Source organism: Oryzias melastigma, linkage group LG1, assembly GCF_002922805.2.
Source record: "Oryzias melastigma strain HK-1 linkage group LG1, ASM292280v2, whole genome shotgun sequence".
Classification (NCBI taxonomy): Eukaryota; Metazoa; Chordata; class Actinopteri; order Beloniformes; family Adrianichthyidae; genus Oryzias; species Oryzias melastigma.
The window spans coordinates 14,195,334-14,210,307 of record NC_050512.1 but is presented as its reverse complement, the minus strand read 5'-3'; the positions used below and the strand labels follow the sequence as shown (position 1 = coordinate 14,210,307).

General features: G+C 39.5%; 2 protein-coding genes across 2 annotated transcripts in view; both read left to right on the top strand.

The window, feature by feature from the left end:
- The first annotated feature begins 814 nt into the window (after positions 1–814).
- On the top strand, positions 815–2,032 carry fgfbp1b (fibroblast growth factor binding protein 1b). The gene is made up of 2 exons (XM_024259844.2): positions 815–1,073; positions 1,182–2,032. Exon 2 carries the CDS (start codon positions 1,209–1,211, stop codon positions 1,818–1,820), a length of 612 nt encoding a protein of 203 aa, XP_024115612.1. The 5' UTR covers positions 815–1,073; positions 1,182–1,208; the 3' UTR covers positions 1,821–2,032.
- A 9,749-nt stretch (positions 2,033–11,781) lies between these two features.
- Positions 11,782–14,974, top strand: part of LOC112137643 (broad substrate specificity ATP-binding cassette transporter ABCG2) — a 15,077-nt gene continuing 11,884 nt past the window's right edge. Inside the window, exons 1-2 of the mRNA XM_024260064.2 lie at positions 11,782–11,959; positions 12,003–12,169. Of these exons, the coding sequence (XP_024115832.2) occupies positions 11,782–11,959; positions 12,003–12,169 (345 nt within the window). The remainder of the gene's footprint in view (positions 11,960–12,002; positions 12,170–14,974) is intronic.

Genomic DNA, 14,974 nt, shown 5'->3' with positions numbered 1-14,974 from the left:
TTTAGAGTGATGAAAACAACATAGGGGCTTGGAAGCAAGAATTAAAGTCCCCCTTCATTCATTTTTTAATCTATTTTTCAAAGATTTCAAAGTGGTCTTTTAATTGTGACTATGCAGTTTTTAGCACAAAAAAGAAAACAAACATAAAACTGTGTTTAGACAGTTTCTGCACAGCTGCAAGGGTTCATTAGAAATTTGCAGCTATATGAATTGTGGAATGCTGCTGCAGAATGAGCCCAACCCACTATCTGTCATGCATCTGTGTGTTCATTCTCCCGCTATAGCTCACATCCCAGACTAAAATTACCAACGCAACAAAGATTGGGAGCAACAATTTGAGCTTTCCAGTCACAGTTTGAAGCCTGATGCACATAGGAACAAGAAAACAAAGACATGGATCTATTTGTTGACAAGTGGATGCATTAAAGTATTGTGGAGCAAGCAGCTTGCGGCCCATTCAGTGTATTTTCTACATCACAAATACTATCTTTTTCCAATAGATTTATTCATCTGCTCCTGAATCTCTACTATTGAATAAAGAAATACTCAAAAGTGCAGTTTAGATTAAATGTTCTATATATTTGTGTCCTCTATTATGAGAAAAGGAATATGTTAAAAACACCAAAATACAATTTCGTTATAAATAAAACTTTTTTAATAGTCTTTAATCGTTTTTAGGATTGAAAGTTTAGACGCAGATTGAAGACTGATACACCTCCACATATCCTGTAGCTGCAACCACAGATCTCACCACAGATCAGAGGTCTGACCACAGCCGGGCTTATCAAAACTTTTTTCCCCTTTGGGATAAAGCGGCCGCACAGACCCATCATCAGCTTTTTGGTGTGTGGATTAACTCGCTGCCTGCTGAAGGCGCGGATTCAGATCTGGACACGTCGCTTCCGCCCGAACAAAAGCATTCCCACGGGGAGCTATGCCAAGATTTGGTTTGCATATACGCGAGTGCGTAACAGCGCGTGGTGAAGTAGGGTGGGCGTGACGCACGTGGGGGGATCAAAAGCGTGTGCCAGCCACAAAAACGCGCTTTTTACGCAGCGTGACTCCTCAGTTTGGTGAGTTAGACAATATATTTTTTCTGCAAGACAGATACGGACACATGGGTTACTTTAATTATTCACCGTTTTTACCTTAATATTTGTCATTGCTGTCTGTATTATCAGGTCAAAGTCTCTGCGCTCAAAGACAACATGCTTGTCCTGCGGGGTTTTGCGCTTCTGTTTCTGTTCTTGGATCCGCGCTTCTCTCTGACCTCTGCCGCGCCAGGCAGAGCGCACAGGGGCGGGGACAGAGCTTCGGTCCTCAGCTCAGGAAAGTTCTCCAACGGCGACAACACACAGTGCACGTGGAATGCGCGAAACGCGGGGGTGGCGGTAGTCCTGCGGGTCACCTGCTCAGTTGTGGGGATCAATGCCACAAGCTGCGAGTACACCGCCAAACCCCAGAGCTGCCCGGGATTCCTGTCCGACCCCAAAGGCTTCTGGAAACAACTCGGCCGAGCGCTCAGACGGATGAAAGGCAAGCTGTGCGAGGACAAGCGCGCGCTGATCAAAGTGGGCATGTGCAAGAGTGCGCCACGGGACGCGCACTTTAAGCTGGACGCGCGCGGTTCTCCAACAGTCACTGAGCCCAGAAAACCGAGTAAAGCCACGGCGCCACCCGCACTGCGCACCACCTCCACCGCACCGACGGCGTGCGCAAAACGCGCGGATCACACCAAAACAGCCGAGGAGTACTGCGGCAGCTCATGGACCAGCCTTTGCGCGTTTTTCTTCTCCATGCTGCAGAGTGAGGACTGCTAGATGCAAACGGACGGGTCTGCAGGAACAGATGTCACATTTGACAGAATTAGTTCCGGTGACCTTCAGGTCAATCACTAGTTTGCCTCTTGGCAGAGCTGTACTAAAAGTTTCTTCTGTTTTTATTAGCATAATTTATTAGCATTGCGACGATGATTTAGAAGTAAAACTGTTTTCTCACCACTTTCCTGAATAAAAATACTTTTAAAAATGTTTGTAATTAATGTATGAATCTCATTTTGGTCTTGACTTCTCTCAGATGTGTAGATCCTGTTTTAACATAAAATTAGATTTTAATAAAAACGTTTTAAAGTCTAAAGCTGCTGCAATCAAAAAGTGCTCTTTTATACTTTAACGTTTTGGAAACACTGTACTTTATTTTTATATTCTTTAAATAAAAAAAGTTCTTCTTAATGGAGCATTGATGCTTTTACTATCATTGTGTTTTTATTCCAGCTTTTGTGTTCTTCAAACTTTGATTTTTTTGGACGACACAATGACCTTTTGACTCTATAAAGCTTATTTTATTTAAATAAAATGATTGTAATTTTTATATTAGACTGAATTCTTATTTTGTTTGTAGTGAAATCAGATATTTTTTTAAATTTTCTCTGCCTGTGGATCAGACAAATAATCATAGTTCAGCAGCATTAATTATTTTTTTTATTATTATTATAGTTGCAGAATATCTTTGTGATCACATAAGATCAGAAAGCTGCTAGTTTGATGCTAGTGCTACAATCGCTGGAAACTGAATCTTCTGTATTTTAACAGTAGCTTTCCATTCAAAATGGACAGAAACCTTCAGCTAAGCAAACACGTCTTTAGTGGAGATTTTGAGGCCAAACTTAACTGCTGTTCTGTCCTCTTTCAGGACTAATCAATGCAACAAAACCAAAACATTAGACGCCTAATTTCAAAATTTAAAAAAGGAAGCGGTGTAAGGTTCTCCCACATGATCCTTACGCCCAATCCGGAAAAAAAAATAGGACAAATATACAAGGTTTAAAAAGAAAAAAGAATCAGTTACAGAAAACGAAAAATTAAAACTTATAAAATAAATGTATCCGATTATTATTCAAAAACCTCACTTTCCGTGACGTCATCCCTGAGCAAATGCAACTCCAGGTTTGAAATATGTGTAAATTAAAGGCTTCCTGTCTCCTCCTGACCTTCTTCACCTCTGACCCGCTCCTTGTCTCCTCAAAGAGACCACTAAAGAATGATTTCCACCTTTTAACATTTCTGACAGCACAAAAGAAGCGTCTGAGGACATATTATTCAGGCGAGTCCTCCGTGTCACATTCCTGCACCAGCTAGCAGACGGGCGGAAGTAGTTTAAGGTTAAAGGTCAAAGAGAAGAATACCACCCAGATGCACGGGTCTTCTTCTGCTGTTCTTTTATCTGTCCGCTACTGTGGATCAAAGAAAGATCTCCTTTTTTCTTTCACTACCGAAATAATTATGTCAAGATTTGTTTGAAAATTAAGGCAATTTAGAGAGCCACAAAGAAAATCTTCTTTTTAATCCTGTTTTAAAGGTATGTAAGGAAGAGCAGACAGAATTAGTAAATCTGTTCTGGACACTGACATCATTAGATTTCTACTAACACTTTGTCATCAGTGTTTGTCAAAAAGAACTCTTCAAGTCCCTATCAATGCATTTTGAAATACTTTTTGTGGGTTTTGTTGTTACACCTGCACATATTTCAGATTTTCTACAAACTTTCACGTCTTTTGCTTTTGTGCCTCCATTGATGGAGGTTTCCTAGGGTTAGCAGCTTTACCACACCCCTGACAATGGCCTCTCTTTCATGTTTCACCCTTTTACTGGTGTATTGGAAGATAATTATCAATAATATTTCTTTGTGATGATTTCTGTAAGCTGGTTTTGCACTATCTTCTTTTTGTTTTGTCCCCTTTATCATCTGAATCCAGATGGTAAAGAGAGCTGAGGCCGTTTTCTGTGGAGATGAAAGCAAACCCTGTTGGACAATTTAGAAATTTTAAATATTGCTTGATTATCTAAGCTATTCATCTGTTACCGATATGAATACAAGTTCTGATGAGAGCATTTTAAATGCAACAATTTTAGTCTTCAGTTGATAAACTACAAATCGTCTATTGACTAAATAAATACTAAATAGATGCTTGTGCAGAAAGAAAGTCTAATTTAAAGATAGGATCAGACAGATCATTGTTCTTGATGCTGACAGTCTCTGACAGCTTTATTGTTTCATAAATATAATGTCTTCTGAAAATGTTCAGCCAATTCTATTTGTTTTTTCTTAATGAAAGATCCAAGATAATTCAATTACATGTAAAGTATAGGTCAAATTCATTACTGTCATCCCAGGTTAACAAGGGTAATTCCTCATTATTACCATCTGCTTCGGTCCATTTTATTTTAACTCTACATTTAATGACCAATTAGGAAAAAAAAAAAAATCTGACAACGGGAATAATGTGCAGATTTTCCAGTGGATTAAATGATCTCCTCTGAATATTTCTGTTTACAGCAGTGAAAGAAATTCACATTTAAATGAATTAATATGTTGTTAAGCTTTAAAGAAAAAAATAGATAATATGTTTTCATCGGCTTAAAAAGTTGTTAAAATGGTCGTAGAGAGCCGTTCTGATGACAGTAGAAACTACATTTAGTGTCAGTTAGTAGTGCAGTAGATCTGAAGAAGCCTTTCCTTGATGACATCCTTGTTTTTTGGATGTGCACTGTTGTTCATGTTGTTGTGCATCTTTTGCAAGAATATCTAGTGATGCTGCTGTGCCAACAGATGACAGCTGCTCCTCTACATATCTGACCTGATCGGCTCGATTGCCAGATTTTTTTAGCTTCTAGACTGCTCTGCAGGATATGTCAAACATTCAAAAATGAAAGTTGCTGACGTCCTTAATCTACAAATAAACACAAAAAAAAATCGACAATAATCGTCACCTACTTAAATTAATTACCTACGTCGTTTTTTTTTAATGATTTTTTTTTTGCCTGTGCCCTCCTCATGATGCTGGCCACCTCTGGTAAAATTGACTACATCCTCAGTTTAACAGATCAGGCCTTTTTACCCCTTTATATTTAACTGCCTATATCAAGAGTGTGACTTTGGCGATTTGATTTTGCCTAAGTCACAAGTCAATTAGGCAATTTTACAAGTTTTTCAAGATGGTGACTGGTTCAAGAAGAAGAATAGACAGCCATCAGACAAGAACCCTACAAAGAAAAGCTGGAAAGAGAATAAAAAAAAAATACACATGCCTCTTGAGCATTATGTTTAGTCAATACAATAATCCTTTATTCCTGTAAGAATTAAAGGCTTAAAATGATCTAAATCACAAAGGCACGTTCAAAAAAATAATCTGTTGTTATAGCTGTTTGGATTAAAACTGTTATAAATGTCATATATGCAAAAAATGGTTCAGTGTTTTGTGTTTCCTGAAAAATCTGAAAAAATGACCGAGGCAATTATTTTAAGAGGGTGACCATATGATGACAAAAGTGTTGAGAACACACAAAAAAAGCAGCTGAAATTCGGCAGTTTAGTTTGTGTTCAAATTCCTACTCCCTTTGTAGTTTTAGTGAACCATAAAGTGCATTTTCTGCTGCTGTTCTAATCTGAAATTTCAAAATTGAGCACCTCAGAAATTTCACAGTATTCTCTACAAAAACGCATTTAAAGCTCACATATCATACCACATACTAGCTTTTTTGTAGTGAAGGAATCGGACTCAAGCTACACTCACTGACCACTTTACTAGGCACACCTGTTCAACTGCTCGTTAGTGCACAATTCTAATCTGCCAATCACACAGCTGCAACTCAATGCACTGAAGATAGCATAGTTGTTGCAGTTTTTCAGAAAACTGTGATTTTCATCTCCAACCATCTCTGGGTTTGACAGAGAATGGTCAGAAAAAGAGAAAATATCAAGTGAGCGTCAGTTCTGTGTACAGACATGCATTGTTGATGCTAGAGGTCAGATGATACAATCTATGCTTGTATCATGGTGTAATAGTGAGAGGGATATTTTCTTGGCACACTTTGAGCTACTTAGTAGCAATTGGGTATGGTTACAACGCCACAACCTACCTGAGTATTGTTTTATTGACTATGTCCATCCCTTTATGACGACAGTGTACCATCTTCTGATGCTACTTCCAGCAGGATAACATGTCATAAAGCTGGAATCATCTCAGACTGGTTTCTAGAACATGACAATGTGTCACTGGACTCTAATGACCTCTACAGTCCCCAGATCTCAACCCAATAGATCATCTTTAGGATGTGGTAGAGCAGGAGATTGTCATCATGGATGTTCAGCTGACAAATCTGCAGCAACTGTGTGATGCCAACATATCAATATGGACCAAACTCTCTGAGGAATGTTGAATTGAAGCTATCAAGAATAAAGGTGGTTTTGAAACCAAAAGGGGGCTCAACCTAGTACTAGCAAGGTGTACCTATATATTATATATGTCTATATAAACTAATGTTATTCCAAAAATTTAGCTTTAGCGCTATTAGTTCTACAAACTGAAGGGTGTAGCAAAGTAATTTGCACCTTCAGGGGAAGTAACCTCCTCCTTCTGAATACATCAACTCCCAGGCAGACAGAAAAATCCTTGTGCAGACTGTGTGCTCTCTCCACCATTCACGAATTGATCTGACAAGTAAAATGGACAGAGTGACCCTTTAATCAGGTGTAGTACAGTTTTCGATGAAGTGTAAACACTCAGCGTGCAGCACAAAGGCGTCCTGTCAGAGCAAGTCTACTCAAAAGGTTACCAACTCCATGATGTCTGCATGGAAAGATGAAGAGCCTCCAGGAAACTCATTATTATCAATAATCATCAAGCCATTAACGTCATGTTTGGGTTTATGTGCGCCTTTTCCCTCTCACAGCCGTCGCAACAACTGCATGTCTCATCCTGTTCTTGCTGGAACATAATGTCCATGTCTAGCAAACCACAAAAACACCACTGAAAGCATGAAAAATAAGAAAAGAGTTTGAGGCTGGAATATGTTTCCCATTCTCTCCAGTTAATCTCTGTTATATACAGACAGAATAGTCTTTCCTGTTCTCATTCACAGGGCCTCAAATGGTGCCATTCTGACAAAGTTCATAAGAATGAATGGTATGCACACAAACCTTCCTGGCAAATGAAACAGGTGCAAACATGTTTCTGGGATTTGTTCAGGTGTTCTGTAAATTCTACTTCAAGCATTCAAGCTGTTTAATGTCATAATTAGCCTTTGAAGGGATGTGGATACAAAAGGAAGAAAAAGCCTTACACAGTCTGGATGGTGTCAGACTAGATTTAAAAAAAATCTATTAGCTACGAAACAAAAAGAACAACTTTAATCTGACTTCATCTTTGATCACAACTTTAAAATTCTTTGTATTTTCACAAAATTCTCAATTGATTTTTTTTAACCAAATCACTATTTAAGTCACTTTTCACTGACTGTAACACAAATGCCCCAAAATGACAATTGCCAACTAAACACAATTTGAACTAAGGTCCCTTTTAATAAATTTGTCCAAATTTGAACTTTGCAAGACCCAAACCTTTAGGCAATGATGTCAAATGACCAGCAAGATCTCATTGGCTGGTTACTAATTTTGTATTTTCAGGTTTAGAATGAACAACTTCCTCATGTTCCTTTATTTTTAATCAGTTATATGACACAAATTTGGCTGCTTGACATCGAACAAGCCAAATTGAACAAAATCCTGATAAGATGTTTTTTTTTCATAGAAGACTTTTTATGCCTGCTAGAAAACCAGCACTCAAAAAAAAATATTTTTTTAAATGGGGACACTTAAAGTCCCCCTGGCATTTTTTTTTTGTTGGTTTAATCTCCATATGAGCCATTTTTTGTCTAGGTTATTACCTTGGGATGCCAAACAGAAAGACATGAGTTTCAGAAGAACCAGTAAAAGAAAACTTTTGGATTTCTTTAGCAACTGATGTTATTTGCTAACCACGCCCACATTCCTAAAATGTACATATCCTATTCCAGGAGTGTCAAACTCAATCGCACAGGGGGTAAAAATCCAAAACACACAAGCCAAACAAGATAAAAATTGATTGAACATGCTAAAACTGAATTTGTACAACTTTAAAAACATATTTTTTAAACATGAATATTAATACAAACAGGCAGGAATATTATTTCAGAATAAATCATCTTAAACCTTTAATAACTTTCATATTTTACTCTCCAAAAAAATATAAAATTACACAAGTTAGAAATAAGGGCAATATCACGTCAGGCCATGAATAACAGTAAAATAAAAATGATCTGGAGAGCCGGATCCGGGCCTTGACTTTGACTCATATGTCTCATGCTATGTAATTTTCTTCAGCTCTAGCCAGGGGTCCATGCATTAAATGTTCAAAATTTTCAAGTAAATCATATGTGAGTAATAGGACAATACCACGAGCATGCCATTCAAAATCGACAAATTGAATCCCAATATTTTTTCCCCAATTTTTTCTTAATGATCCCTGAGGAGTTAGGAAATGGTCAATAAAATACCTAGGATGAGTTTTTGCTTGTTGCTGTTGGCCTCTTTCGAAAGTCAAAGGTTAACAAAACTTCTGTGGTGGTTGTGGACTTAAACTGGTGAAATGTGACTAAAATATTGTGAAATTATTGTGTGTGAAAACGTGAAAATTGGCAAATATCCCACTTTTAGAATAAATAGCTGCCAAGCTATAGGCCGTATGGCCATCCCATAATAATTGCTAAACTACTATTCGGTTCTGTTATTTTATTTTCAATGTTTTATGTTTTTTACATTTTGTTTCTCTTACCATGATGTCATCGTCTTGGGGGTGGGGTGCCACTATGCTCAAAATTCATTTTCAATGGGTAATAGGTCTGTGCAAATTTTAGGAAGTTTTCATGCATGTGGCAGAGTCAAATTTTCTCTTAAAGGCGCAGAAATTTTTCCAATTGCAAAACAGTATGTTCCTAGCAGTCAGACTATTGTGGACCATAATAAAATCTATGTATTCTGCCTTTTGTTTTTAGATTTTCTAATTTGTTTGTCTGGTTCCAATTTCATTTTCTTAGTAAACCGCTCTTTAGTAAAGTACATACTTTTCAAGTGGCTCAAAAGCTAGTGCAGTAACTTTAGAAAATAAGGTAAAGGTGTTACCCTCAACCTTTTTCATGAAAAGACTATCGTTTAATAGCCAAACAGGTTGCAGTTAAGCCTTTGAAAAACATGGCTGGACAACTGTTGCTTTGGAGCAGCTTTAAGCCATTGATTAACATTGAAGTAACATCGATTATAGCACAGAGGTAACTTAGTAGCTAAGAAAAGGTAATCTGCACTGCAGTGTTTTGCAGCTTAATAGCTTCCTAACAGTCTGGAGTCCCATCAGAGGCAGAGAAAAACTAAATATGTTACATTTTACCCCAATGACACTTTTTGAAAAATGTTACAAAAGTAAGCCTAATTTTAATTGTTTTTTCAATGTCTCTAACAAAGAAATAGATTTACGAGTGCAGTTTAGATTATTCCAAAGTTTTGGCCCTCTGCACTTTATAGTATTTTGATTAACAGTTGTTCTACAAAAAGGAAGATAGAAATCATCACAGCGTCTTGTTGGATAGACATGAACATCAGAAGAAAACACAAAAAAATCAGGAAAACGATGTTGGTAAAACCTTTCACTTTTTCACAAATTTCACTTTTAAATGTAAGTAAAAACTGTAATCTGATAAGTTTATGGTTTTTATGATTAATATAAAACATTTTAACGTTATTTTGATCTGAAATGTTACAACAGAAGTGCTTATATGGCGGTCTCGGCTCGTTTGCTAGATCCTGCTGCTGTTCTTCGGTCGTTCGCTTTTTTTCTTTCTTGATGAAAACGAAAAAATTAAAAACCTATTTTTATATCATTTTAGGGACCAATTAACAGACAGCAGTAATTATAAAGCTCCGGGGTGAAAATGATAATCTTTTTACTGGCGCCAATTTTTTTCCATCTGCTTTGGCAAATCGTACATTTACATACGTCTTCATCATAATTATAGAGCCGGCGTCACCGACCCTGTTCATCGTGAGCTACACTGCCCAGCTTCAGTAATTTCTGATAAGCTAGATTGGATGAGCTCCGTTTCTGATTGACTAAACACACCAGATCCAGGTGAGCAGAAGTAGCTTAAACAGGTTTAGCTGCTAAACAAACAGGGCAGGAGCTCAATAACAACAGAGTTGGTGACCACTACTGTAGAGAAAATGGATCTGCTGGAGAAGTACAGCATTGGGTGAAAGAGAGGAGAATGAAAAAAGAGAAGAAGGAAGGAGTGAGCCACTGACTGGAAGAAGAAGAAACAGTGATGAGCTTCTAGACCTAAACAGGGAGGACATGAGGCAGAAGAGCAGCGAGCACGAGAGAGGAGGGGAACTTTTGACCAACTTAAGTCTGCAGGAAAGAATTGCCGTTAAAATCCTTAGATTTCTGAGAATAAGTAAATGAAGTTTATATTTTATATATTAGCAATGTTTGTTTTTGCTTTGTTAATTTAAATAAAGATCCAAAATCAAACAGTGATTGTCATGAATTATTTGTAACTTTTATTTTCAACTATTTACAAAGATAGTCGATATGGATGGGGGCTTCAACTGAGACCCGGGGCTGGAACTTTCTGGGTGGTGATTGTAACATCTTCCAGGATGGTCTATAGCGAGCAGACTGCATCGTCCATCTTCAGAGTTTGCAGGGCTGGCTGTCAATGGATGCTGCATGACGAAAAATGATCCATAAATATTACATAATGCATGTACAGGATTTGGGATTTTTTTTTTTTTAAATCTCTTATTCAATTACCTGTTACCAGTAATCAAGGTCTGGTGGTACCTCCCCCAGGGCAGAAACCTCAGCAGGTAGTTGGTCCTGCCAGAGACCACCGCTGCTACTCTGTTGTACCGAAGAAAGATGGTGGGCTACGTCAGATCTTGGACCTGCGGGTTTGGAACACGTACCTTCGCTCCTTCAAATTGAAAATGCTGACGTTGAAACCGCCTTTAAATGTGATCAGTCCTGGAGATTGGTTTGCCCTGATCGATCTCACGGACGTGTAGCACTTTGGTAATACCCAAAATGAATTAAAGAAATTATTTAACTAGATTAAATTTCAAAAGAGTAGGTTCGGCTGCTGGAGCTGGGTGTGCAGTGAAACGAATTGACACTGTTGTGATATCAAGCTTTGTATTTACAAAAGAAAATATTTACAACAGTGCACAACAATACAATCAAGAAAGTAAGTCAGTTCTGTTTTTTTCCGATACAGTTCACTTGCGTGAGACCGCAGCAACGTTCCTCGCCAACAGCAGCAGTGTTGGTCAGTAGAGAGAAGGTCCGTCCCGGTAATCCATTCAATGTTCTCCACTCGGGGGAAGTAGATCCAACTCTTGGGCCTCCAAGCCTGGTAGCTCGCCAACCGGGATCTCTCCTCTACTCGGAACCTGGCCTAGAGCGGCCCATAAAACAGCGTTTACGTAACAAAAGAAAAAACAACCAGAGCGCTCACACAACATATACAATGCTAATGCTAACATCGCCTTCACTCACCAGTCCCGAGGTGAAACTGACCTAAAGTCAGATTGTCTAATTGACAACACCGATCAACCGCCCAGTAGTCCTGCAGCCGTTTCCCTGTATCGCTGACAGGCTCATGCTGCCAGACCCGCGTCAGCTGATTTTAAAAGAGTCAGCTGATCCCAGGACCCCGCGTGATTGGCTAATCAAGTCCCAACCATGCAAACAATCTAAAGGGACCCAGCTGATGTGTGTTACAGACGCTTATTTTCATGTTACCATACATCCAGACCACAGATAATTTCTGAGGTTTGCTTTCGAGGGCACAGCTTGCGAGTATCACGTGCTGCCCTTCGGTCTGTCACTCTCGCCCCTTGCACCTTCACAAAATGTGTAGAGGCGGCGCTCTCTCCTCTCAGAGAAAAAGGAGTTCACATTCTGACTTATCTGGACGACTGGGCTTTGATAGCAAGCTCCAGAGAGCAGGCAGCAACGCACCTGCCTTTGGTACCATCTCACATTCAGTCTCTGAATCTGGGGGCAGACCTGGTCTGGGGAGGCACTCTTGTGAGAGACTAGAGGCTTCACCCTGATGTGGTGTCTCTCTCAGCAGCAGTGGATCTGTTTGCCAGCAAAGAGAACACCCACTGCCCACTCTTCTTTTCCATGAAGGACTTGAACGCCCCTCTGGGGACGGATCCTCAGGCTCACCCATGGCCTCCTCTGCCACTGTATGCGTCTCCCCCAGTGAAAATGATATTACCGGTGCCAGTAGGGGTACGGGCCTGTCCCTGATCCGGGTAGCCACCAAGGGACCAGCATAACACTGATATGCAGAGGTGATCAGCCTGTTGGCGGCATGCCCATTCTGGCTTCCAATCCGCAGAGATCTCCTCTCCCAAGTGGGTGGGGAAGTATTTCACCCACGCCCAGAACTCTGACAACTGCATGCTTACCTATTGAAAGGTCCAACCTGATCACTAAAGGGCTGCCTCCTGCAGTGGTTGCAACCATTCAGAGTGCAAGAGCATCTTCCACTCAAGGTCTTTATACCTATAAATGGCAAGCCTTTGAACACTGGTGTCAGGAATAAAATATCGCCCCTTTTCAATGTTCTGTAGTGGACATCCTGACTTTTCTTCAGGACCTGCTGGATAAGGGTCTCTCCTTTTTTACAATTAAAATCTATTTGGGTGCAGTTTCAGCTTGTCACGTTGATTTTGATGGAATGTACCCTGATGTTCATCCTCTGACTGTGCAGTTTCTGAAGGGGGTCCACAGACTAAGACCCCCTATCAAGCCTGGTGTGCCATCATGGGATCTACAGTACCTTTGGTATTAGAGACCCTTAATGGTCCCCCGTTTGAACCACTCAAGGAAGTGGATATGAAATTTATTTTATAAAAAACAGCTTTGCTCTTGGCTAACACTTCTGCGAAGCGCGTTGGTGACCTTCATGTGCTTTCTATTCACCCTTTGTGCACTCACTTTTTAGCAGATGGGTGCAGAGTCACTTTGCACCCAAATCCTGCATATTTACCGAAAATAATCCTGTTAGAGTACAACTAGATGGTGATTGAGCTTTTGAGCTTCCATCCTCCTCCGTTTGCATCTGAGGAGCAGAGGTGGATGCCTTTGTTGTGTCCTGTGCGTGCATTACGCAGATATATTGACTGCACTCAAGTGACACGCTTGTCGGATCAATTGTTTGTGTGCTTTGCTAATCCTGCCAGAGACAAAATGTTGTCTAAACAGAGGCTTTTGCATTGGATTGTTGAAGCTATTTGTTTAGCTTACAACAGTAAAGGTCTGTCTTTGCCTCAAAGTGTGAGAACCCACTCGACCTGGAGCGTGGCCACTTCCTGGGGTCTGTTTCAGGGATCCCGTGTGAGTGACATCTATGCAGCTGCAAGCTGGTCATCGGCTCATACTTTTATATGGTTTTACCAAGTCCTAAAGGTGCTGCAGTTTGGTAGCTGCTCGCAGGGTGTGTATATATGTCCCATAGTACATGTGTTGTACCGAGTGAATTGACTGAAAGGCAACAAAGTGTTATGACTATCTTCTGTTCCCTGAAGGAGAGGAATGAGGTACAACACACTTTTGCCCTGCTACACAGTGCTCGGTGAAGAGCGGCTTCTGAACTGAGGTGAGACGTCAATTACAGGGCTCTATAAGCAGAGGGCGGGACCGCCCACCTGTCATTGAACATCATCTGGCTAAAGGCGTGAATATAGGTGTCTTCAGCCAGACACGCGAGGGCGTTGTAACCCATAGTTCGTGTTGTATCTCGATCCTCTCCTTCAGGGAACAGAAGTTATAGTTATAACACTTTGTGTCTTCAAGCTGGACCCGACCAGGACCTATGGGAGGAGTCCCATTCACCAGGTGCTCATTTGCAGGCCCTAACTCCAGTTCTGGTTCCAGAGTGGTTCCATAATGGTATCTTCAAATGTGCTTCTCATAAAGGATGGTTATGAACTGCTCTTAGTCTGGCTCGTCACCTAGGAACTGTCTGCATTGGAGATCTTACCATGGGCAAAAGCCCCAGACAGTTTAGCTCCTGGGATCACTTGAGCTCTCAAACCCCTTCACCACGTTAAGGTGGCAGTTCACGGAGGGGAAAAATGTTGATCTATATGAAACAAGAGAACACCTTTTTAGGATTCATAATTTTTGCACTTCCTGGACTCCAATTCACTATCTATTTTATACAATTCCTTAGTGCTCCCCCACCTTCACTTACTATAATGAAGTTTTGGGGAATAATTATAATCAAAACACTCTTGTTTGTGAGCAGACCAATGGGCCAATGATAAAGACCAATGATAACTTGGTCATAGATACATAAAAATGCTAAATTACTATAATTACTGATATTAGTTGGGTCGTTCTCTTTGTTTTACATAACTAAGACGATGTAACTATGCTAATGATATGATATATGGTACTATTTTATTTTGGAAATGTGTTTAAAGGAAAAAGAGACAATTTTAAAACACAAGAAACGAGAAATATCTGAAAGGACGTCAAGAGAACAAAAATCCCTTTCAGTTTCGGATAACAATTACCATCACAAAGACTGATAATAACATTGTTTGCTTGTATTGTTTATTTCATTTTTGCAAGAGATTGGCTTTAATTACTTAAAGCTTTTACTTTCAAACAAGTGTCTATATTATTAGTGTTGCTGTTGCTATTATTGTTATTAGTACCTATTATATTGTCCCTTGTTGACAGCAGTTTGCTATTAACACATTTGAAACAAATTTTAATCTAAAAATGAAACAAGTAGGTTTGTAATATCTAAGTGTGTCTCCGGACAGACCTCACTTTATTGATTAAAATCTACACCTACAGTAATAAACCTAACTCTAATCTACCCCGCCCTATGATGGAGGGTAGGGTCTGAACGCTTGTCATACTAACCCTAACTTGTTGCTTTGTCATCCTAATTTATGGTAATCATTGTCTAAATGCCTTAACCTTCCTTTTCATTACCACCTCTAACATCCTATTGTCTTACTCTATATTTTTTTAACCATAAAATACAGATACACACTGTGTGTTTAAATATTCAAT